Source organism: Papilio polytes, unplaced genomic scaffold (assembly GCF_000836215.1).
Source record: "Papilio polytes unplaced genomic scaffold, Ppol_1.0 DF824270.1, whole genome shotgun sequence".
Taxonomy (NCBI): domain Eukaryota; kingdom Metazoa; phylum Arthropoda; class Insecta; order Lepidoptera; family Papilionidae; genus Papilio; species Papilio polytes.
Window position 1 is genome coordinate 1,623,912 of NW_013524934.1, and position 27,012 is coordinate 1,650,923.

The window sequence follows — 27,012 nt, forward strand, 5'->3', positions numbered from 1 at the left end:
ACCTTGTAATTTTGAAATTCGTCAGCATATAAATACGATTCAGCATATATCTAAGATTATTCCTTTTGCTAATGTCTCTTAGACTAGTCAAAAGTATGCAAAAATCATGGCATTTTATATCACCTAGTATTTTACAAGATGGGCTTTACGCCGTCTTATGGCTTTGGTATGTAATAAAATAAACGAAAACCCTATTAACATCACATTAAAATTATGTTATCCGTTCTGTTCACTTTTCATAACATAAACATTTACTAAACTCCCTTAGTTGAAATGTCGAGACGCAAATGTATCGTTACCTTTAATTTCAGTCTTCATTTTCAAAGGGATCTTTATCGGTCGTCTCTTTCTAAAACAATCGCCATCTTTGTCTGTCCCACGTTCATTCATTTGCCAGCGTAGGCCTTAGCGATAGTGAACATAGACTGGGGACAAGCTGCGCTGCGCTCGCGGTAAAATGTTGCGTGCTGATTGACAATTTTTGAACGAACGATATTTTTTTGATTATTTTTTTTAATCCAAATTTTGACAAAAATGAGCGATTCTGCCAAAAGTGATCAGGATGTGGAGAAAAAAGATCCGAGTATACCTTCGTCCCTCAATATTTCAAATGCGAATTCATTCACGGAAGATCAACCAGTAAGTAAATGTGTTTTTTTTTAACAGTAAAATGTAACTATAATAATTTGAATTGACTCACACTTAAAGTTGCATAATATTGTGTAATTTAAAACTCAGTTACTTTTAATCTTGTCGGTTTATAATTAGCCCATTAAAATAAATTTCACATTACATATTGATAACTCCGTTTCTAACGTAAAAAACCTTTTAGTGGTTAATTTGTCACCTTGTAAGTTGTCAGTATGATAAATTATTTTTAACACAATGCGTCAAAATATTAATATAGCTTTAGAAATATGCTTGTCTGTTGAAGTTTTAGAAAAAGTTAGCTTAAAAAGGCGCATTAATTTTGGCTAACGACTTTAATAATTATTTCAATATTTTGAAGTCATAAAATTATATTAATTGGAATACCAAGAATTTTAATATTCATCTTTTATTTAATAATGTAATAATAATTAATTTTCATTAACCGATTAAGTAAATGGTGTCCACTTTTGCGATATAAATTTAATTAATTCCAATAGGTACGTTGACTTTTTATTTTAAATATGCATTGAACTTTTATTAATAAATATTTGATATCGATTTTTTTTGAAAGAACAAATAACTCAACACATCAAGTAGTCGAAACAAGAAACCGTAATTGGTTGTTGAGTTATAAATAGCAAATTGAATAAAATATGGAAATAGGCATCAAACTTTTTTTCTTCTTTTTTTATTATAATTTGTCGAGTTAACATTTTTTACATACACAATTATCATATAAGCTCCACAGCGCTTTATCTATCTTTGATTTTAAAAATACTTAGTAGCATGGTCATTCTAATAAAGAAATACGGTAAAAACGTAAAATAATGCGATTAATGCCTCTTTTTTATGCAACTTGCACTAAAATGTTTAGCATTTACTAAACTCAAGACCGGACAGTATCTGTCAGTTAGACGGACTTTAATGTATCGAGATCTCAGCGCTGTTCGTGAAAAGAACATTTGTTCACTAATTTAATTAGAACGGGAACTAAAAAACGAGGATAAGAAAAATCCTAAATACTTATAATAAACTAACTTTTGCCTGCGACTCCGTCCGTTCGGAATCTTTCTTTATAGTAATATTATAAAGGGGGAAAGAAATTCCAAGATATGTGTGAAGTCGACCAACACGCATTAGGCCAGCATGGTTGACTATAGCCTTATCGCCCTTACTTAGGGTAGGCTCCGAGCCCCTCGGTGTGGACGTATAGTGAGCTGATGATGATGATGAAGTAGCAACAGCTAGTTAAAAATAAACTATGTTCCATATCTGTCATTTTACGGGAACCGTTGATCTGTTCTAGATATACCTAGTAAAGAACGTGCATCAATCCATTTAGACTTTTGCATTTATAACATTAGTAAAATTATTCATTTTATCAAGGCTAAGAATATCAATATTTAGCATAATAAAGTGCTATTTTTCCATTGCCTAAATTATAATTACCTTTTAATAAATATTCATTGGCATCCTTTTCTTTAGTCGATCGTTATGTCGATCGTCGCAATCTATCGGTCGATCCTTCCTTAGGTCATTGGCTTAATTGGTTTTATAAAATGGTATATTTAAATCGTCTATAAACTGATGGTTAGAGAATGGATTAGTGTCTTAAAACCTTCAGGTGCTAGGATATATTCTGTTGTTTTTATGGAAAATCTATAGCATTATAATAAAGCGTAAACACACACTACTTTGTTGCCTAAGATGTCAGCAATCACAGCATATTTTCGAATAACTCTTTTTTCAATAAAATGCCCTACACTTAGGTCACGCTTTAGGCTATATAATTTTACGCCGTTAAACTAAGGGGTAAATATTTTGGATAAATGCCCTAATATGGGAAAGAGACTATAAGTTGTTGCCAACATCAAGGAAGCAAGGTTTGACATCATGTCATGTCATTTTGACATTTGCAATTGATAATTTGACAAATGTGAACAATAAAATGAAATTTTTATAATTTTATGCAGATGAAGTCGCATGGGAACAGCTAGTTCTTATATAGTTAAAAAAAATATTCGCTTACCCTAGTTACTGTTATTAAGCCTTCGAGTAACAAACTATTTTTATAATTCAACGCTAAAAAATTCGTGGGCCAATTTAAATATGAGAAAAAAATTGGGTTACATTTCTTTTTAAAAGTTGTTTCATAGTGATATGGAATCTTTAGATTTTATTATCGATGAAAATTTTGTGGCTTTTATATTAGTTTCGAGTTAGTATCGTATTCCCGAGTATCGTAAACCGCACGCGAATATTATACGAGTACCTACATTTATAGAATATTATACGACAACCCGTATCGAGTGTCAAGTTACAGTTTATTTTTAATTTTCTTAATTATGCTTCAATGTTAAGTATTTTTAAATAATTATTAACTTCTAAATATAGTATAATGAATATTAATAACCAAAAATGTGATATTGTAACGATATAAAAATTTATTGGTGTGAGAATTTTAATATTGTTTCCCACAATTTTATACTAGCACTATTGTCTATTAGCTCTGTAATATGTAAGCACCCATTTCATTAGTTCACAAAGTTATTTAAAAAATAATGTAAATGTATCCAGAGAAATAGATTTTTGGAAAATGTCCAAAACCAGTTTTGTTTTTAACCTTTGGAGTAAATCAGGGGTGACCAACTCGATTAGAACATTACTTCCAATTGCATTTTGACCGCATATATCTTTACCTGCATGAATGATTTTTGAGTAAGGTATGAGTTAGTTGGGATTAATTAAGTACAACATTACAAACAAGAATTAAGGACAATGAAGTACGTTTATTTTCTATCCATTTCGGTTAAACATCCTTTAACAAACATGATGCAATTGAGTTTGTAAGTCATTTACAAATTGCTAATTTGCTTTCTCCACGATTGATTTGTGCTTTATGATATTCGATTTTAAGTTGGAAGCGAATTTAATTCCTTGATTTACGCAATTTTTTTCTATACATGGTTGCCTTACCGAATAACTCGACCGACAGGTTGGTCACCCCTGATTTAGTTATCTTCCACTCTCGTATAAGTGGCAGCATAAATTTATTTCTCCGGTGCTATCGTAATGTTGCCGACGGTTTCGTAGACACACTGTTATAACGTCGTCAAATCTACACTAGATATACATAAATGGTCAATTCTATCTATTTCTTGGTCTTACTAATATTATAAATGCAAAAGTTTGTTTTCAATTTTGAAGCCTTAAGCGCTGAACGGATCTCGATGAAAAGATGTAGCGGATAATCTGAAACAACACATAGGATTTGATTTTGATCCTGGGAATAGTTTTAGTTCCCATGGGATATACTAATTTTGTTTTCTCATGGTTACTTGATAATACTACAACGGTTCAACATATCATAATGAAATTTGGCACAGATATAAAACAAAGTCTGTATTAAATGGGATACGGTTCCTCCTCGAGAAATATGAGGTTCCTGAGGGATAAGATTTTTTTCATAATTATTTTTACATTGCGCGATGTTGCGATGAACCGCTAGTAATTAAAATTGTGAGACCGAATGATTCGTCGTTGCTGTGACTGTTTTACATTATTAAACATCTATAGTCTACACGCGACATATTATATCGAAACGGAATTAAATAAAACTTAAATCATTACATACTCGTATTTAAATTATATAGAATAAATTATTTGGTGTTAGCCAGCTTGTTTTAATTAAGCAAACATATGTTTTTTCAATAAAATATTAATTAAATTGAAATAGATTTTGATCATCGCATTTAGGTTTTAATTTTTAAAAAGGTAATAAAAAAAAGACATAAAAATTTAAGACAACAATTCAACCTTTGAGTTTTAAAAAATCAGTCTCTGGACATGCAATTTTACCAGCCCAAGGCATTCTTAAATTGGGGAACAATTATGTCTGCAGATAGCTGCTCTGTATTCCTCAGATTTTTGATCTGGGCTGTCTGATGTATTAATTCTCAGACATCAAAAAATTACTTAATATTGATAAGCCGTGACTTTTCTCTTACCAAAAAAAAACAAAACGCTATTGAATAATTTTATGCTATTCAATATCTACATTAAATTTTTGATTTTTTTAATCAAAGGAATTGAAATAGTCCTCATACGTGTATATTTTAATTCTGATTTATGTATCTTAACGTTAATTAGCCTAATCTATCTTAATAAGTCAAAAGATTTACAAATATACTGCAATGTTTTTTTTTGCTTTTGGTACAACAGGATTCCTTTTTGAATTACAGATTTTACTACCAATTGTAATAGTTGAAATCAATATGAAGTTTTTCAATATGAGATTACATTTTTTTAAATTCAAAAATATGTTGCATGTTTACAAAATGCGTTTTTCTGTTGTTTTGTTGTCCTTTTAAGGAACAAAGAATTGGATTCTTGTTGTTATATCTTTGATATTTTACGCTGCAATAATTATTAATTTTAATGTTCGTGTTTTGTTTTTATTATTTATTATACTACTTTAAATAAACGTTTAATGAACAAAATATCTTGTTTGTTGTTTTGGACTTTTATGTTTTGTTTACGAGTACTAAAGTAAATTAATGTAAGGTTATCCTTTAAGGTAGTAAAGTTTTTAAATTTGTTTGTGATCATTTAAATTGATTATTGGCACTTCCGTAGGGATTTTAAATAATCTGCATAACCTTTAGTGTTAAATATAAACGTAAAAGTTGTCCCTTTATCATTTACTAACTTTTGCTCGCGACTGTTCTCGCGGAGTTAAAAAAAATAATAAGAAATATAAAATGATATTTCATGATACGATATAAATCTTTCCTCTTTATTATATTAAGATAGTTATTTTATTTTTATACGGATAAATGTTTAGCCTACGTAAGAACCTGGGCCCTATTTAATCCTTAAATGCATGATTTTTTTTAATACCCTAAATTGAAACGGGTAGTAAATTGAACATAGATCAAGGGAAAAAAAAGTTTTTTTTTAATAGCCTATTGGGTATGGAAGAGAAGACTGATGTACAAAAGCATCATGCATTTAAGGGTTACATTATATTATTTATTTTAATAGTAAACCTTTTTGTACAGCAAACAAGTAAAGAAAACGCATTTATTGTTGCTTTTGCGGAACTCAATTTAGTTACATAACCAAAAAAACCGGATGTTTTCGCATAACTGAAGTTTCGCGAATATCTTTAAACGGTTTAAAATGGTATTAAGTGTCTGTAATGAAATATATTAACAACAATATTACGCTCCTTGTAAACAAGTCTTATTTAACGTGCAAGGTCTTGTCTTTTCTGTAAACTTTCTCTGCCGACCCTTACTTTCATTTCATGATATTCAGTAGCAACGTGGACAGTTTAAAACATACGGAAAGTCTCCAACTTGCATAGTCTATGGTCCGCGTTCGTCTTATTTGAATATTCGTTGCAAAGTAGTGGATCAAGTAGCCGGCGTCAGTGTTATCCAATATGTGAGCATATAAAAGTGAATAAAATACACTAAGAGCGAGCGCATACAATAATTCACTATCGCACAAATGTGCGATTGTCGATTGTTTCGCAGCCCATTCAATTGTTTAGTTGCACAATATAAAATTGAGTAGTGTGTGCACCTCCTTATAAGGTCATAGGAATCAAAGCGCGACGAGGAAACTCTTGTGCGATGTTTTAATCAAAGGTGTACGTGCGCTCTTATACTGAATCAGGTGGAGTGATAAAACACTAGTTGAATATGTCCAATGTTTCCAACTATAGTTACGTCTGGGTAAGATTAAATTTAAATAGTAAATGAGTGTATCAGACGTTTTTATGTTTAGATTTTCATATCGATAACGGAAGTGATGCGAAAACTCGGAGATGCATTTAGTATTAGTTGATTCGTTTTTTAGATTACATTATTTAATCAGATTTAATCTGCTTTATTTACATTTAATTTAGTTGAGTGTTTTATAATCTTGAAAGTGTATTTTCCACTAACTCTCACAAGGCGATTTATTATTAATCGATTTAATTATAAATTATTACCCGATTGATAGAAAATTTCCGCTGGTATTTTCATTTTTGCCTTTTTTGCCATTTTTGCATTTTTGACTTTGCATTTTTGAGTACTGTTGCTAAGAAACCTAATTTTTAGATTACAAAAAACCTTAGTAAGCATATTTATCCTAAAGATATCAAATTCATACATTGTGAAATATACCTTTAAAGCGTTACCATTAGGCGGAAACATTATTGTTTGATTTTCTTGTCTTGTTCTTTAGGAGCCAGTGGAGACTGTAGAGATCGGGAGCAGGTTCACACCTCCGAAAAGTAGAAGGTCACCCTTCCAGGAGGTGGAGGAGTTGCTGGGGTCCACGCAGCCGCAACGGCCCTGCACGCTCGTGTGGCGGGACCTCTCCGTACACGTGAAATTAAAAGACGGCAAATTGAAAAGACTTGTTAATAATGGTAAGCCATGAATAGTTTAACGATTCTATTCGTCTATTGTACATGCAAATGTGTTCTAAGTGCTAGTTTCCAGTAAGCGATTATCAGCGCGTCTCTGCACACGTGTAGTCTTCCATTTGTATCGAATTTGCAGCCGTACCAGTGGAATTAGTACGCTTTAGCTTTTGCCTAAAGAATTAATACATTCTGATGAGAGTTTATAAATCTACAAATTATTAATGCCTATTGCATTTGAACAAAACATGAACTCAAAGTTGATATTTTTCTTTGAATTTAAAATTTAAAGACAACATGCTCTATTTTTTGTTGACTTACTAATGTTAATTAAACTAAGAATTGCTTAATACTAACTTAACTACTTTAAAGTGACTTATATTAATGAATTCATTACATACCTAATCGATCGACATCCACTTTTTATAAACTTATGACGCTTTAAAAATAAAAAAACCAATAAAAAACACTAATTAAGGCCACCGTTACCGTTATTTTAACCATGAAAAAAGTGAGGTCATTAACAAACTTAAATTGTTAGCTTCAAATCTAGAGTGAAATTAAATATACGAAGAAAAGTACATAACTAAAAGTTGCTAAAACCTTCATAACTATTCTATTTAAGGTTTAAGATAAACAAAACATTTTTAACAGTCCTTCAATGTAGTTAAATATAATTATTAGTAGGTCCTATGTCTTCTCTCTGTGCGACGTTTCCTCATTCCAAGTGAGAGATTATTACCGTCGAGAGTATGAGTTATTCATTTGTTTTTCAATTTACAACAGAAATTTTACGTACGTTTAAAAGCGACGTAAAAAATCTAAAATGGCGGCTATATTACGAAGTTTTCTAAATTACCTACGATAAAATATTCTTGTCTCGGCCATTAGCATGGGATAGCTATTTGTTATTGTCAAATTGTTAATTCTTTAATCAAATGCTAGTATCAGTAAGGCCATATGTACTTACTAAATCATGCTTGGCAGATGGATGTTTGTTACCAAGTAACTACATAGCTGCTCCATGAATCTTGATACAATTAGGAACATAACTTATTTAAACTCTGTCATAATTTGGAACAGAGTATAATCTATATCGGGCTGTCATGGTCCGAGACATAACGCAGAGCCCAGGACAGAGCGAGCTGGCGGCGTACTGTGTACGCCCTCTGCCCCACTTTGGGGACATAGGAGTAGAAGAGAGAGATAAGCTCTTTATCTCGTAAAAATGTACCGTTCAAGTGATATACAAGCATTTTTCACATGTACATAACTGCAACAAAATATATAGGTACTTTCTGATATTCCACATGGACGCAGTCGAGGGTCGTTACTAATATAATTATTTATAACCCTACTAGCTTTCGCTCGTGACTCCGTCCGCGTGAAATTAAAAAAAAAGTAAGTACCCCATGTGTTCTTCCAAACTATCCTCTACATCTACACCGAATTTCATCGAAATCCATACAGCCGTTTAGGCTACAAACTCTGACAAACACCCATCCATCTAAACTTTTACATTTATAATATTAATATGAAGTATGATTAGGCTTATATACTTTTGAACTTACTGGATGTTTTTTTTTCTATTGGTTTCTGACATTCACTTGGAGAATTCTCTACGCAACCGAACGTCAAGCGAAGCATGCTTTTATTGGAGTATTGTTGTGGTCGTTGTATGTGAATGACCTTGAATCCGTATCTTTAGATTGATCTATTGACAAATAGATCAATCCTAATTTCTTCAGTTTTTCAATTATTATATTAAAATGAAATAATTAAAATACAAAACCGAATAGCGTGTAAGCGTCCTATAAAACGGTGTCAGATATTTCTAAATTAATTATAACTATTTATATTTACTTCGATTATTAATTATATGATATCGGACATAAAATAATCATGCATTCAAGTTTTTCGAGCACACACGCGATGTTTTTTTAGTTTGTGAACTTTAGAAATAATATTTGAATTCTATTAATAAATTGATTGGATAATAAAAAGAAAAATAAAAGTACATTGCTACCAAAACAACATACAGCTGGATAGTGTAAAAATATATGGTTGTTAACGATTCCCACGTTTCAAAAAGTGCGAAACTCGAAACCATGGTATTGTGTTACTTTAGGTAGCTACTGGATTCAATATTGATTGACAGAAGCACCGCTTGCGCTTGCTACCGTTAGATATGTCAATGTCATACGCATATCTGATTCTCGTATTTTAAACATTAATACCAACCTCAGAGACATTAAATTGTTCCTAAGGGAGTTCCCTGGTAGAGATTTAGTACGAGAAATTTGTACTAAGGAATTGAGTAAGTGCGGTGGATAAGTCAAGCAGAAAAAGTCATAATGAAAATAAAAAGTGTTTTGTTTTGTTAAAAAAGTTAGATGGATGGATGTTTGTTAAAGTTTGTAGCTTAAATCAGAACGGATGTCGATGAAATTCGGCATAGATGAAATAGTCTGGGAGAACATATAGTCGACTTCCTTTAGTTTTTTTTTAATTTCATGCGGACGGATTCGTAGACATATCATAAAAGTTATTTTTGCATAAATTATTTAATACAATATACAAGGTTTTAGACTATTTATCATCACGCTACAGCATTTAGGAGCCGATCAGTGAGTAAAATAACGCGAAGTTAAGACAACTGTACCGTAATACACTAATTTTTAAACAAGCCCATGACCTTTTCGTCATTAAATAAAAAATGTCCTTACAAATTGCAGACGCTTGAGCTTCTGTACAGCTGTGTTGTCTTTATATAGAAGTTTTCAAGGAAAGTAAAGCCGGATTAGAAATATACTGTTACAGACTATTATAATAAGATTAAAAGTATTTCAGGCAATTAGCGGGCGCGGTACATTACCTTTATTGTTTATTTTTATACAGAGAACTACCGAAATTAAAATGTTCTATATTTATACACTAAATAAAAAAGTTTGATTACCTTTATCTAATAATAGCAATAACATGAAATAAAGTGAATGTAGCCTGTTGACCTCTAAATATAACAAAATCTTTAAGTATTATATCATTAAGTTAAAAACATTGAACCTTTTTTATAGCAAACAAAAGTTATTAAAAGCGATATTGCTTGTACCCGATCAACATACGAGTGTGCAACGAATCATTAAGATGATTTTATTACAAAAAGGTGCAAATATAAACCGTTTTTATTCACAGAAAACTTCTTTTACTTTAGTAATTGAAAGTATTTAATCTATACTATTATAATAAAGCATAAACACACACTTCTTTGTTGCCTTAGATGTCAGCAATTACAGCATATTTTTGAATATTTTTTTTAATAAAAATCCCTACACTATATTTTCACACCATTAAACTCAGGAGGTATTTTGGTTAAAACCCTAATGTGAGAAAGAGACCATAAGTTGTTGTCAAAATCAAGGAAGCAAGATTGTCGAGGTTTGTTATGTTATGTCATTTGACATTTGCTTTCATAATTTCATGCGGATGAAGCCGCACGGGAACAGCTAGTACTATAAAATGTTTATCCAAAATTGAAAGTAACCAGTCCAGTTTGAGATGGAATTTCTTTTTACACACTTTTATTTTAAAGTTTAACGTGAAACATTCGATATTTGGCCAAAGTTTTGGCGCTAATCGTTGCGTTTCTTTTACTTTCATTGTACGACGTGCATTGGACGAGGCGGATTGTTCATTTAAATTGTGGGCATACAAATTCCACGTATGGGAAACTTAATTAACAAAACAAGATCCAGACATTCACTTTTTAAAGATGGTTGCAATGATAAAGCAAAATTTAAAGACTGGAAGTCCAAACAAGTCGTAATTATTTATAAAAAAAAAACAAAAACTGCAGTTCCTAATCCAGTAACTAAATACTAGTGGTTCAGCATATTTTTTTTGTTTTTATTTTATTTATTTACGGATAACTTACAGCTAGCTTCATCATCCACTTGCCCTTATCCCTTATTGAGGGTCGGCACAGTATGTGCTGCTCTTCCATACATCTCTATCAGCCGTCATATCTGATTCCACTCCTTTCTTAAGCATAATTTACAGCTAGCTTAAAAAATAATAATAAAAGAAACAAAAAAATGAAGGCCAATTACAAGTTATCGCAGATAGTCACAAGTATGTATTATAATGAAATTCAGTCCTTGTAAATTGTATCACACTACACTTATATGAGGATAAAGATCACCTATATACATATATATCTATGAGTTTTCTGTCAACACTTGTTTCAGAACATATCTCAGCTTTCTTAAAAAGATTTAGTCTCCTCTCACTTTAAAGATGACAATATGATGTTTCCACTGGTCTTTATTAATGGATAGGTGATAGGTTTTAAAATAAGGGCTGATACTGACACTAAAACCGCCAAAACAAAGGAAATCGAATAGACACAAAATACCACCTTTTACAGCATGTTCATTTAGAGGTCAGTGGTAGTGTCACATATTGGTAGCGTAAGAAAATATTTTTACATATTGGAGTCTGATTATTTTGTTTGTCACCAGTGAGCGGTATTGCAAAGCCCGGCACGCTGGTCGCTCTTATGGGACCAAGGTAAGTTCCTATACTATAAATAAAACATTTCATGACACTAAAAATTACATACACAACAATCAAAGACAATAAGTACAGTTATCAAAACACAGAAACTTTTTCTATCTATTTATTTTAAAATATAGTCTAATTAAAATATGCAATTAATGTGTGCAGAGTGATTAGTTCGCAAAAGGCAACTTGACGGGTCCGTTTTGACAAGGGCAAACAAGTTACGCCCAGCGGGAATATTTTTATGGTTTAAAATCCGCGTATCCTCCGACCGGTTCACATTTTTTTGTATTAACTTTGACAGATCCCGGTTTTTTGTACCGACTTCTGTTACGTACTAATGAATTCATCGTACTTAAGTATCGGACGTTAACATTACCTAAAAAAAGGCGGCAAACTAACCGTTGAACTTACGATCTTAAAAACAATAAATAATAAAACATACTTTATCTTAGTAATAGAAAGAATTTAATCTTACTAATATTATAAATGCGAAAGTTTAGATGGATGGATGGATGTTAGTTTGTAGCTTAAACGGCTGAACAGATCTCGATGAAATTTGAAATGAAATGAAATGAAATGAAATGAAATGAAATGAAATGAAATGAAATGAAATGAAATGAAATGAAAATGAAATGAAATGAAAATGTATTTATTGCCACAAAATAGAAATTATATAACAAAGACTTATTCTAAAGGTGACATATTCGTGGCAAAAGGTAGCCAGCTCAGCGTATGCAGGACGGACTAAGCCGTTCCTGCGCTGATTTTCAGCTGGCTCCTTCGCACTCAAGTAACATACATCTTAATCACTAGGGTAACCGGCCGTACTAAATACATATCTATACAGAAATAAAAAAAAAATAATAAAATAAAAAACACACTTTTAAATAAAAGAAAAAAAAATCACACCAACAAAAATGGGACATCATAAAGAAAAAAAAATTTTTAAAATCTTAATAGAAACAAACAAAAACAATCATACTAAATTAAAAGGCGAATGAACATACTGCATTTATAAACATATTTACAAATTTTTAACAAAAAAAAAAAAACACAATGTGTTATGGGTTAATTTGGGACTCTAATAATATTTTTTTACATTTTTTAGCAAACACTGGATGTGACGAAATTTGATTTATAGGTGGTGGGAGATCGTTCCAGACTTTAGAAGCCGCGTACTTAAATCCACCTCTAAAGCCGACTGTACTATGTTTTGGAATGCTCAACTTATTTTGCATAGTAGTTCTTGTTACATGAGTCACAGTGTCTTTCTTCCACCTTAATTTGTCAAAAAGATATCTCGGGCGATGGGACTTAATAATCTTATGAACCATATTAGCAAAGTGCAGATCACGACGACCGGACATTTTTAATATGCAGTATTTATTATAATACGGAGTGACATGTTCCCGACGTGGTATATCATAACAAAATCGTAAGCATGCGTTCTGCACACGTTGAATGGCCCGCTGTGTCTTTAAAAATAAGCGGGGACCGAACACCACGTCACAGTATTTGTGATAAACAATTTGTGATAAACGTAGAGGATAGTCTGGAAGAACACATAGGCTTCTTGCTTTTTTTATTCCACGCGCACTTATACGCGGGCGAAATCTAGTATTACATAAGAAGAGAATCGAAGAACACATATTTGAATTTCCTAACAATCAATATGTTATCCAAGTCCGTATGGTGCCCCGCAGGGTTGAGTAAAGCCAAATCAGACCAAGAGATCCGAACACCTCGATGGGAACTTAGAATGATAAATATTTTTGCGAAACAAAAATACTTTTTCGGGTATTAAAGTACCTAAATATTGCCAATGAAACCGTACGATAGTTGCGAAGCATAATACGATACGAGCGCATTCGGATAGTGTATATTCCACCGTCCGTTGATATTCTGTTACAGGCTTACACAAGTGAAACGATTTAGGTATTCGGGTCGGAGGGTGACAAAGCTTTGGCAATCGGCTTTGAGTTAGAAAAATTGGATAAAAGACTTTTTCATTAAAACACGTCTTCCTTATTTTAGACAGTTTATCAATAATTATAATACTAGCTTTCGCCCGCGACTCCGTTCGGGAGGAATTAAAAGAAATAAAAGTGAGTGGCCTATATGTTCTTCCAGACTATCCTCTACGTCTATGCCTTTCATCGAGATGTGTACAGCACTTTAGGCTACAAACTCTAACAAACATCCCTCCATCATCCTAAACTTTCGCATTTATAATATTAGTGAGATTGAGGTAATAATAAATTATATTAAGGTAATAAACTTGTCTGTTAGTGAATCAGTTGTCAGTATCATCTACTTTGCTTCGAATTAAGGGCCTTCAAGTTAATTAATGTAAACATTTATTTAAAAATAGTAATATTAAAAAAATCTTTCATAGGCTGTATTTAAAAAAGTACCGCTTATTTTTTACGATTTTTATTCAAAAAATTGATAAAACGTCGAAGTAACAATTTTAATCACCAAAAAAGGCAATTCTTTTTGTTTTTAAAGGGTTTATTTGACCTTCTGTTTTCTAAATAAAATACTAAATACAATTTTAAAAGGTCAAATGTAAAATGCACTCAAAAAGTTTTGACATTTCGATTAAATTTTGTTTTTCGTCCTTAGAGACATTTAAGAATTATGGGTCTACATGCAGACACTAATTTTGGTATAGGTTATAAATATAAAAACCTTAATGACCCCAAATACTAATAACCTGATTTGTTTAAATTAGCTGTTCTCGTGCGATTTCATCAGCACAAAATTATTTTATTGTTTACATTTGCCAAATTGTCAATTGAAAATGACAAAATGACATATGACAAACCTTGACAATCATGCTTCCTTGATGTTGGCAGTAATTTATGGTCTCTTTCCAACATTAGGGTTTTTGTCCAAAATATTGAACCTCTAAGTTTAATGGCGTGAAAAGATGTAGAACACACACTTCTTTGTTGCCTAAGATGTTAGCAATTACAGCAGATTTTTGAATAATTATACTTTTTAATAAAGGCCCTACACTTACGTCACGCTTTAGGCTATATGTTTTCACGCTATTAAACTTAGGGGGTAAATAAATTGGAAAAAACATCTTAATATCGGGAAGGGACCATAAACCACAAGCTGCCAACATTAAGGAAGCACGGTTATTATGGTAACGGTAATCAAGACATTTGCAATTGAGAATTTGACAACTGTAAACAATAAAATTAAAATGTTCATAATTTTATGCGGATGAAGTCGCACGGGCACAGCTAGTTTACTAAATTTTTATCATTAAACAATAAATTAATTAATAATTACACAATAAACAGAACACCACTTCTAATGAATGACTTCTAACAGCTTGGAATTAAAACATAATAATTAAGATAAAAAAGTGACATTTGAACTTCCTTCGACATTATATCATAAAAAGAATAAATGTACTCTTATGTATGATGGAAATTTATTGAAAAACATGTTTAAAAACTTCTTATTAACTTGTAATAAGCATAAAATATCGGAAATATTTATAACAAGGCCACTGTCACTAAGTACACGAGATAGAATTATGAAAAAGTTTTCATACCTTATAAAGGCCAAAAAACGAAGAATAAGGCTTGCGATGGCTTGTGCTAGAGGCGTATATCCTCCCTCTTGTCATACCAATATATACTAATATAAAAAAAACGTAAACACACACTACTTTGTGGCGTAGGATGTCAGCTATCACAGCATGCTTTTGCATTATTCTTTCTTTAATAAAAAGCTACACTTACGACACGCTTTAGGCTGTATATTTTCACGCTATTAAACTTGAGGGATAAATAAATTGGAAAAACACCTTCATATTGGAAAGGGACCATAAACTACAAGCTGCCAACATTAAGGAAGCACGGTTATTATGGTAACGGTAATCTTGACATTTGACAACTGTAAACTATAAAATAAAGTTTTTATAATTTCATGCAGATGAATCCGCACGAGAGCAGATGGTTACAATATAAAATGAAACTCGTAAAATCAACACTCGAGAGTTTCAAACTAGTACGAAACACTCCAACACACCTATACCACATTGACCACAAAGTTACGGCATAACGAAAGCCCTAATGGAGGTGATTTTGATTATTTTGATGAATTGAAGTTCTTTTACAGCGGTGCTGGGAAGACGACACTGATGTCAGCGTTAGCGTACAGAAACCCAAGTGAGTCGTTTATCTTGTAATAACTATCTAACTGTTTATAATGGATGCCTAAACCAATCAAATTGTGCTGTAAGCTCCGCTAAGATGTTCTGAGACTGCCAGGATTTTGTCCAAAAATGAACTAAAAATAAAGCATATTGTTTTTTTTTGTAGATACTTACTACTCTCTACGGTTTATGATAGTGAACTTCTTGGTTTTTACTTTATTTTCTTCAGCATAAACCTAATAACATAATATAAGATAATATAAGAAACAAAAAAAAAAACGTAATTTAATTCTTGTTTTAAAATTAATAATCATAAATATTCAAAATAACTCGTTTAAAATAACGATTTTAATTAATAATGTACCAAAATTCCATAAAATTGAAGGACACACAAAGGGCACGCTAGTGAATTTAAAATTTAAATTATAAATTCTTTATTATTTGTTTGTTCGCACGTGCGTATATCCGAATAGTGATTGACAGCAACAAATAATATTTAGTTTTTCCGAACTACTTATTCTGAATATGTTATTTCTAACACATTATTTAATTACTTTGTCTGAAGAAAGACTAATCTACATGATATTTCTGTATGTCAGATGTTTTTAATATAATTTTTTTACGGATGGTTGTCTGGTAGTAACTTGTTCTAAAATGTTCTATATGTCAGTGACCTATGAAAAAGACGTGAAAGAATGACAGTGATCACTTATGCAATTAACATTTCTGGGGATCGATTAATTTAATTAGTACGTAATCGATTTCCTAGTAATTTTATTACTTATTTACTCAGACAATTAAGTCACAAAGTTAATTTATGCAATCTTTCACGCTATAGCTTACAATGCTAAGGAAAACAAACAGATTATAAACAAATGCTAGCACACATATGTAGTTTTCAGTCATCAACATTGTAACTAGCTGTAACTACGTAAAGATAAAATCAAGTAGGTAGATCGTTTACTAGCATATTTTAACAATACGTTTACAGTACACATTGCAATACAATATGCATTTATATGTGTAAAGTGTTGAACGGAAATGGATGTAACTTTTCAACTACAGTTCTATTCGTTTTTTTTTCTCTTAAAAGTTACTTCACGCATATAAATATGTAGGCAATTACGTAAAGATAAAATAGAAGGACAACTTGTATTGACTAAAAAATGTGGCACTATAAATTCAATGCTATGTTCTCGAGTTTCGGTTCATTTTGGACAACCATTTCAGTTAATATCGTGTCCGCTCGTGCTCGTTTATTTACAATTCTAATTATAATAAAACTTATATTATAGCGCTATTCAACATTTTATGCTAATGTTTTTTGTGCGGCTTTAAAGAAGCCACGAATAAGCCTATAGCATATATTAATGAAGTAATACGGTTAAAAGTTATGAAATTACAATAGTCTTATCTTATGACATCTCCTTGGTTCAAGAATTTTAGATATATTGGTTCTTTAACTTTGGAACTAAACTATTACTCTTTGTGCTAGAGGTAGTTTACGAATTAAAAATTCTGTTTTAATCGATCGATACACGAATTAAAATAGAAGGAATTAAACAATTTGAAATGCAGAGTGAATAGTCCGTTTATTTTGAAATCATTTTGAAGTTTTGTGTTACAATCTATTTGGCCACCTACATGTATAAAAAACCTATGCTGGCTTATTAGTAATATTTATTCAGTTGTTTTTATACAAGATTTCAAAAACATTTAGATAAGCTATTATGCATATGTACGAGTGGCAAAACCAATATTTTGGCATACATTTCGTTTTACAATTTTTTTAAATCGTCTTATACAAAATGCTCTTCTTGCAAACCGTATCTAAATAGATTTTTACATCCAAATACCTACTCAGTAAACAAACCTTTTGTGAAGTTTCACGTGTTTTTTTTTAATTAATTAAAATGTGATGCTTTGATTATTCTTAATATTTAACTAATATTTATATTGCATAACAAATTCTGCGGCTATCGTTTTTTTTTCTGTGTTTATCGTATTTAATTAGGCATTGTTCTTGTTTGCAGTTGGGACGTTGATAGACGGTGACATCGCAATGAATGGGTTACCGGTGGGCGACTTTATGCACAGAGAGAGCGGCTACATGCACCAGGACGAACTCTTCGTGGACAATCTCACTGTTATCGAACACCTTTCCATAATGGTACTCTTTCGTTAGAAGATTTATTTACTAGAACCACATTGTGAAACGGTATCCTTAGCGGTATTTCCGTCTACCGCTTAGACTCATTCAAGTAGCAAAAGTATATCTTATTAATTCTTCTTCTATTGTATTTTTTCAACGGACGGCAACGCATCTGCAGTTAATCCGGTGCGGATGTCAATAAGCAGAGATCACTTTGTTTTACAGACGAAAAATTGCCTTGTTATGATCTATGACAACCCTGAAAGCCATGGCATTACATAATTACAAATCTTTACGTGCTCTTTGGTGGTAGTGTGTCAATACCGTTTTTTTAAAATATTACTAAAGGCTTAGATACTAGATTCATATCATACCAGTAAAATGTTTGGTGTGGACTTTCATTATCGAAGTATTTCCCTAAATGTTAGAAGTGTGAGAATGTGAAGACAGAAAATTGTTTTTTACTGAACGCTCAGTAGAAACATACTATTAGATAATTAAGAGTTTGATAGGTTTATTGGAAATAAATCAATATTTTATGTAAATGTATTTATTTTTTGTGAGATATTTCTTAAAGTTTGTTAACAGGTTTTTTATGACACTTAAAATTATTTATGACATAAGTTATAGCACGTGCCTTATGGGTTCCTAAATTAATAAACAGCCGCCGACTTTATTCATAGATAAAATGTCTATTTAAATAAATCGCGTTAGCGGCCATATTTAAATCTATAAGATTGTAACATTTAAAAGATCTTTTAAATGATACGGGTGATACAGGATGTTAAACTGGTAGATAAATAAGATTTGAAAGGCATTAATTACCCTCGTATTTGATTTTTTCTATATCCGAAACATCAATACGTAATTTTATCTCTGTTCCCATAGACCAAAAGTTCCCTAACTTTTTTGTCGCTGCCCCTAATGTCGTTTTACTGATTTTCATGCACCTTCATTAATAAAATGTATAAGACATTTTGTTAATTTTTAAATTTAGTACATTTCGGTATATCCTCGTACGCGAGTCTTCGGTCTTCGAAATCAGATGAACATTTTCATGGACATTTACAACTCGTGGAAACCAAATTTATTTTCGGCGGTCTTGGACCACTGTCGGGTAGTTCTAGAACTACGGGTGGTCTAGACCACCCATAGACCACACATAAAAATTCTATTTTGTATTAAGTGATTTGGTAGTGGAAATTTTGTAATTAATCCGTAAACAAGTTTTCCTACAAATATATTCTTATATGACCCACTTAAATTTTAGTTATATGAATACCCACTGTAATTTACATAGATAAAACGTTGCATTGTAAATTTTATGTCAATACAATTTCAAAAATAAAAACAAAACACTCAAATATTAATTGTCAAACTCAAAAATGTTACAGAATTCAAAATTATAATTAATGCAAATCAAGCTATTTAATTTAAAATAATTCGAAAATCGATGAGAAGTAAAATACAAAATTGATGACACCGAGTTAGTGCGGTATTATTATTTACAAAAAACCATTAACTTTTATTATTGTATCCAAAAACGTTGTCTACCTGAGATATCTTGGCACGTGTCAACGAGTTCTTTAAAATCCCAAGGTCGGAATTAGAGATCATTAAGTCGATATTTGATACAAAAAATCGTTTAACATACTATGAATTTTCATGCTCACTGGTATACGCCTTTTAAAATACATATATTAAACATAAAATAAATGGAAAAGATTGGGGAAAAATATAAATTACAGGTCTATTTCTACAGGAGACCAACTTATAGGAAAACGAGCTGTCGCCCGCAAACTTCGTTAGCGCAAATTTGGACCATTTTGACAGCCCGGAATTTAAAAAACAGTAGCCTATAATATGCCTATCCATGTCAGCGACTCTCCAGTGAAAGTCCCGTCGAAATCGGCGTAGCCGTTTCGGAGATTGCCCCGAACAAACGCGGCTTACAGACACACAGACAAATAATGTTTAAATGCGATTTTCGTTACCACACAAATACATCATTTCGAAATCTGGAATTTTTCTTTTCATATTACAAACAGACACTCCAATTTTATTATATGTAGGTATAGATACGTTAATAGGATACATTTATTAAACCCCTAAAATAAATTTAAGTATGTTTTTGAATCAAAACAATGTACATTTGTTCAGGCCCGTCTCCGTATGGATCGGCGGACATCATCTTTAGCACGCAGAAGACGAGTTAATCAACTTTTAAGACAATTGGGACTTTATGGCTCAAGATATACTCGCATTGGAGGCTTGGAGGGACGAAATACTTTATCAGGAGGGGAAAGAAAAAGACTGGCATTCGCTACAGAGGTGAGAAAAAATCACTATCTTGTATATCAAAATATAAACTACTAAATTTTGTTAAAATTAAAAAATACAGCCCATGTTACTTAGCGATAACGTAGCTTTTTAATAGTGAAAGAATTTTTGAAATCGGCCCAACAGTTTTTGTGTTACAAATCTTTCCTCTTCATAATTTGAGTATAGATGTGTCTAATCGAACTTTTATGAATAATTTTACACTATGTAACCACGTTCATTCAATATTTCAACCCTTTTGCAGTTATTAACCGACCCCGGATTATTATTTTGTGATGAACCGACCACTGGCTTGGACTCATCATCGGCACAGAAGTTAATGTCCTTACTGCGAGCGAGTGCGGTTCAAGGCAAGACAGTTATCTGCACTATACATCAGCCATCATCAGAGTTAATGGCGCTATTTGACAAGCTGGTACTCCTCGCTGAAGGGAGGATTGCATTCGCTGGAAACGCTTCTGGAGCACTCAGCTTTTTTGAAAGGTAAACATTAAAGTAACAAACGCTTACAAAGAAATGTTTATTCTATTACCAAGAACAGGGATATTTGTTTATGATAAACGAACTTGCAGTGGGATTCCACTGTTGTTTACCGATCTTACTTTGGAAAACACGCTGCTAACTACTATTATATAATACTGCAACGAAAAACTACGTTAATTATCTATTAATTACCATTAAAAGAAGCAAAATCAATTGTAATTTTTAATAAAGAGAACGAATCAAATACAAATTATTTCATTACGCAAAATACTGTAATTCTTTTCGTGGTAATGTATGTTCAAATACAAGTTGTTTTAAATGCATGTATCGGTAGTGAAAACCGATTCGAAACATAAAAGCGTCTAGACTACGTTTGTTATTGATCTTTGATCGAGTAAAACCGTTAAGAAATAGGTTAAACGGTGACCGTAATAGGACTTTCCGGCTGATCGGCATATCACAACTCCAAACGTATTTCAAGACCTATTGCAGTTACCTTAAAATCATGACAGTGTTATTCATGTCGCTGTAAGATTATAAACATAGTACATTTTTTAATTCACTATCGATACGACAAAATAATGGAAAGATTCGAGAGTTACTTAGGAATTTACAATTAATTTTCTAATTTTTTTTTTAATTCGGATATACAAAAGAATTGTCTCCTTGTTGTTCTTGTATCTCGTATCTATAGTTGCTAGGAAGGATATAGTTAATGAAATTTTATTTTTATGTAAAATTTATTTTATAATCTCAAGGTTTCAGTTATATGTATTTAATTCGCAATCTGTTTCAATATTATATTTATTTCCAGGAGTTTTTCTTGTTGTTTTTGTTTATTATAAAACAAAAAATAATACTTTTATAAATCCATAATTCACCTTGATATCAATTTGTTTATCAACATAAATGTCAACAACTTCGGTATACGATGTATTTAATTTGTATATTTTTGGAGTATTAAATATATTTCCAATTATCCAAAATAATATCAAATGTCATAGTGTAAGCAAAAAAGCACGAAACGGAACCATTCCACTATAATATTTTCCACAGAATTTAAGGCACAGACCATCCCACCAAAGATTCACCACAATCTGTCTAGTGATTTATGAATGTATAGATAACGTACAAAGATCGTTTTTTTTAATTAGTATTTTAAACAATTATATAATTGTTATAACGTTAACCTAATTCTATCGATTCCCGCCAAATGGCGCGCTTATCCTTCATACATGTGATTGACATTGACAGATGTCATAGTGATGGGACATGTACGGCAATGATTAGTGTTGCGTTTATTATTTATCTTCTCTATAAGTAACAATATTTATAGAAGATAAATAACAAAAAACAGTCATTCATCATCCGTACGATCTAGTAGTTTTTAAACACTATTGGCTGTGACAATTTTTGAGTAAAATTATGTAAAACTCACCGTTATATATAATAATGCTTTCAAAGATATTTAATAACAGCAAATCTCGATAAATAATGTTACATCATGCATTTACATGTCGTTAAGCGAACAATTTACGATTCATTTTAAATATTTGTTTCATACATTATATTCATTTACATTTCTTATCTATTACATTGTACAGTAAGGGATTTATCTGCGAACAATATTAATAATACTTAAATAGCAAGGTATTAGATTGATATGTAATATAATATTTGCAATGTCATGTAACCTGCAATACAAGAATCAATGCAAATACAAGCATATCACATAATGAGAGAATATTGCAGTATGTTAAATGAATATTCTGTCAACCATAACCGTCTGTTTTTATTGTCAAACACTCTTATAAAACAGGATATAACAGTATTATTTAAAAAACTAGAATATTACTGGCAATCAACATTTCAGGATAAATGCAAATGATAAAAATTACTCAATGTAGGTAATCCTCTTTCTTACCTGAAATCTAACTAGTCTAAACTAGTTCTAAATAGTTATAAACGCGAAAGTGTAGATGGATGGATAGATGATTACTACTTCTCTCCTGACCGACTCAAGGGATCTAGCTGAAATTTGGCACAGATTTATAAGCCATTATGGAAAATATTATCTGATCGAGTTTTTTAATTGTGCGCGGACGGAATCATGAACATCTAGTGAAAGGATAATCCAAAATTTCACATTTTTTGTTTAGTTGTAATTGTTTTTTTTTCCAGTCTCGGCTACCATTGTCCATTGACGTACAACCCTACAGACTTCTTCATTAAAGTATTAGCTTTGACTCCGGGCTCCGAGGGTGCGTCACGACACGCCATCAAGAGTGTATGCGATAGATTCGCAGTCAGTGATGCTGCTAAGGAGTTAGATATGGAAATACACCTTGAATTCCATCTCATGGACCATGAGGATGAGGTAAGAGTTACATAGGATATCATTAATAATTCGTATTAAAAAAAATCTTTCCGGGACATGTTATCTAAGAATATTGCCAAAAGCATTTGTACAATTTGTATTAAGAATTACCAATTTATTGGGTAACTCTACTACTATGTTTTCTGTATTGGCGTAAATGACATCAAATAATCTAATTAAAAACGTTTGTCTCAATGTGTAGTTTTCTGTACAGGAATCAAGACGAGCAAAGGAAGACAGTTTTAAACCACCTTTCTTCTTTACGAAGACGATTTGGCTGGTGTACCGGTATCTACTAGTTATATTAAGAGATCCTAGAGTACAATTACTACGAATATTACAAAAATTAGTAAGTTACTTGATCATATGAATTTTTAACAGATACCAGAATGGATCAATATTTGGTACCCCATTAACAAACATTTGAAAACAAAAAGAACCCTTCCAAGATTTTCCAACAATGTTCAATGATTTAAAATCTTTTCTGAAACAGATATTATATACTAATAATATAAAGAGGAAAGATTTGTATTTTTGTATGTATTGGAATAACTCAAAAACTATTGGGCCTATTTAAAAAACTATTTTAGTTATTGCTGAGTAACATAGGTTATATTTTTTAATATCACTTGGACGAAGTCGCTAGCAACAGCTAGTAAATCATAAAATAAGAGAGATCTTCATGTCTTGAGAGTTACAATCATGTTTAATTTCAGGCTATAGCATTAACAGCGGGGCTGTGTTTCATCGGCACCGCGCATTTGACGCAGGCGGGCATCCAGGACGTGCAGGGAGCTCTCTTCATCATCATCGCTGAGAATACCTTTAGTCCAATGTACTCAGTATTGCATATGTTCCCTGAAGAGTTTCCAATGCTGACAAGGGAGCTTAAAGCCGGCTTGTATTCCACGCCGATATACTATTTGGCGAGGATGATTGCCTTGGTAAGATACAAATTCATGTCTCAGGTCTTTTTATTTTTATGAACCGTAGTCGTGATTATTTATGACAGAAATACTAATTGGTTCCACCAAGCAGTGATGCCTGATTATAAAAATTAGCAATGTTTCAAACTAAATTAATTTCTTGTTTTTATATGTTTGATTAATATTTTAGAGATTTTAATAATCATTGAACTTTACAGTTCCCTGGTCTGGTGATAGAACCGACCTTGTTCACCCTGGTGGTGTATTATATAGCGGGTCTCCGAGCTACCGCCTTTGCCTTCAGCTTTACAGTCTTTATATCGATTATTGTTCTCAACGTCGCCATTGCGTGCGGTAAGTACCTAACTTCTATTACAATTTAAACTTATCTATACTAATATAAAAAGGAAAGATTTGGATTTTTGTACGTATTAAAATAACTCAAAAATTTCTGGGCCTATTTCAAAAATTCTTTCGTCATTAAAAAGCTACGCTATCACTGAGTACTATAGGGTATATTTTTCAATCTGACATGGACAAAATCGCTAGCAACAGCTAGTATTTTATAATCCCGAAGCAATTATTGTGACCGTCAATTGTTTTTTTTTTGTATTTCACCGAATAGATTTTTTAATATAATATTGTGTGCCTCGTTTCACAGGTTCATTCTTCTCGTGCGCGTTCGGCTCAATGCCGATCGCTATCGCCTACCTTGTACCTTTTGACTACACCTTGATGTTAACGTCAGGACTGTTTGTCAAATTAAGGTAATTTTTATATAGTCATTTAGCAATTCCTTTAATAAATGATTTTGTGTTATGTATGTATTAAAGCATGAAACAATGAGAACGTTTGTTATAAGTGCGAAATGATACACCAGTAGAGGTAGATCTAGAAAGAGATGGATGGATTGCGTGAAAGGTGACATGATCAAAAAGGGTGTGAGGACTGAGATAACGTATGATAAAGTTATGTGGAGGACAAAAACCTGTTGCGCTGACCTACGGGAGTAGGATAAAGAGTTGATGATAATTATGTATGCAGTTAAGCATCTAAACCTTGTCTTTTTCAGTTCAATACCAAAATACGTATCATGGATTCGACATTTATCGTGGGTGATGTATTCAAACGAAGCCATGAGCATCTTACAATGGGACGGGATACAAAATATAAGTAAGCTATCACGAATGTTACTTTAGTAGATTTTCATTGATTCTGGTTTGACTAATTTTCGGGGTAGGCCCGGCCTTAAGTATTTTTGATACTAGCACCATATTGTGTAACATTGCTAATTCTAAGAATGGAATTCCGTCTTGTAAAAACCTTTTTGTCGCATATTCTTTACAAATACGCGACATAACAAGCTTATCAGTGTAACGCACAAAATATAATTTGTAAATTGTAAAACGACTTTAAAGAGATTTAAAGATTCAATTAGATACTTTTGGTTGCATTACTGTTTCCTATACTAGGTCAAACAAAAATATTTTCTCACCTTTAAACAATAACTTCCAGCTTGCATCGCGCCCGGAAACATGACGGACGGCCCCTGTCTGAGCACGGGGGACGAGGTTCTCGAGCAATACGACTTCCGCACCAATCAATTCTGGACTGACGTCATCGCCCTCCTCATCCTCTGCCTCGTGTTCCATCTTCTTGCATTAATAGCACTACGGTTTCGTACAAGGAGAAAATAAACCAATCTTTAGATAATTATCTACCGATCATAGGAAAAGAGCTACTTTTATGTAACTGCATAAAACATGCTTCTCTTTTATGGAAACTTTTTAAAATAAAAGTGTTTTATTTTTATGGGTATTAAAATATTTTAATGTTATGTAACGCGTGTCGAATTATGTCAGAGTTGTTTTTTTATTTTATTGCATGTCGTTAAAACTAAATTATGAATAAAAATTGATTAATTAAAATACTAATGAAACCTTCTTGTTTTATTTTTAAAACCAAAATTATGATTGCTAAAATTAAATAAGCAGAACTTCTCATTACGTTAATAAACCACTTCATCGTTTTATAATGCACACTTGGAACAAAATTATCGCACAACTGTTTAGTCTTGCTTTGATTCTTATGAGCTTATATGGAGGTGCGCACACTACTCGATTTTAGTTGTGCAAATAAACAATTGATTGAATTGGCTGCGAAACAATCGACAATTTAGTAAAAGGTATGAACCCACCTATATAGTAAACAAAAATAAAACCTCTGCATTTGAAAATCTGAATACCAAAGAGCTCCAACGGTTTCTTCTCACTATCACTACTCACTACAATACACACACGCAACACATTTCTTAGTAAATATGGCAACCACAACCGGCAACCGGAACTGGATTTTAATATTTCAGAATCTTTCGAATTAATGAGATAATCAATGCAACCTAAATAACGACTTATATTCTTTTATTTTTAATTACGTTAACACGTTCTTATTACATTTTATACAAGAAAATGTGTATATCTGCATATTAAAAATTGTTAAACTTTAGCTACCGTAGCGACATCTATGTTACATAAAATAGTTAAATACGACTTATTTAAACGTCAGTTGATAAACCGAGGGTTCAAGTAGTTCATTGGTTTAAGCACAGATGGCGCTACTTCTGTTTACATCGTTACCTGGGCGACCGGCTTGTGCTTGTGGCGCAAGCGTAGTTCAAATTCATCCGCCATATTCGTCGTGTCAGACGGAGTGCAGTGTACGGCTGTGTCATGTTTTAACGTAAACTGCACATAACTTATGACAACGAATCATTTTTGGTGCTTGTTTCGTGTAAAGAACGTTGAAAATATGCGATCCGATGGAGTTTCGAATGGACACTCGTGTCGCTTGTTGAATAATAAACGTGCAACGAACTGTGCATTTGTGTGTTTATGATAACAGCATTAACAGTAATCCTTGGTCGCGTAT

The 27,012-nt window shown here is 32.1% G+C and overlaps 1 protein-coding gene across 1 annotated transcript; it reads left to right on the plus strand.

Annotated features, from left to right (window-relative positions):
* Nucleotides 1-375: 375 nt before the first annotated feature.
* On the plus strand, nucleotides 376-26,023 carry LOC106104331 (protein scarlet). The gene is made up of 14 exons (XM_013284356.1): nucleotides 376-639; nucleotides 6,889-7,075; nucleotides 11,587-11,635; nucleotides 15,770-15,819; nucleotides 17,840-17,976; nucleotides 20,119-20,289; nucleotides 20,543-20,781; nucleotides 22,963-23,158; nucleotides 23,373-23,507; nucleotides 23,875-24,102; nucleotides 24,303-24,438; nucleotides 24,746-24,851; nucleotides 25,157-25,257; nucleotides 25,600-26,023. Exons 1-14 carry the CDS (start codon nucleotides 535-537, stop codon nucleotides 25,779-25,781), a joined length of 2,022 nt encoding a protein of 673 aa, XP_013139810.1. The 5' UTR covers nucleotides 376-534; the 3' UTR covers nucleotides 25,782-26,023.
* Nucleotides 26,024-27,012: the final 989 nt, after the last annotated feature.

Bases quoted from the DNA above. Each gene is read 5' to 3' on its own strand.
- LOC106104331 (XM_013284356.1), top strand. From the start codon at position 535: ATGAGCGATTCTGCCAAAAGTGATCAGGATGTGGAGAAAAAAGATCCG. The intron at 23,159-23,372 runs GTAAGAGTTACA...TTTTCTGTACAG, and splicing joins TCATGGACCATGAGGATGAG to GAATCAAGACGAGCAAAGGA. The intron at 24,103-24,302 runs GTAAGATACAAA...TGAACTTTACAG, and splicing joins TGGCGAGGATGATTGCCTTG to TTCCCTGGTCTGGTGATAGA.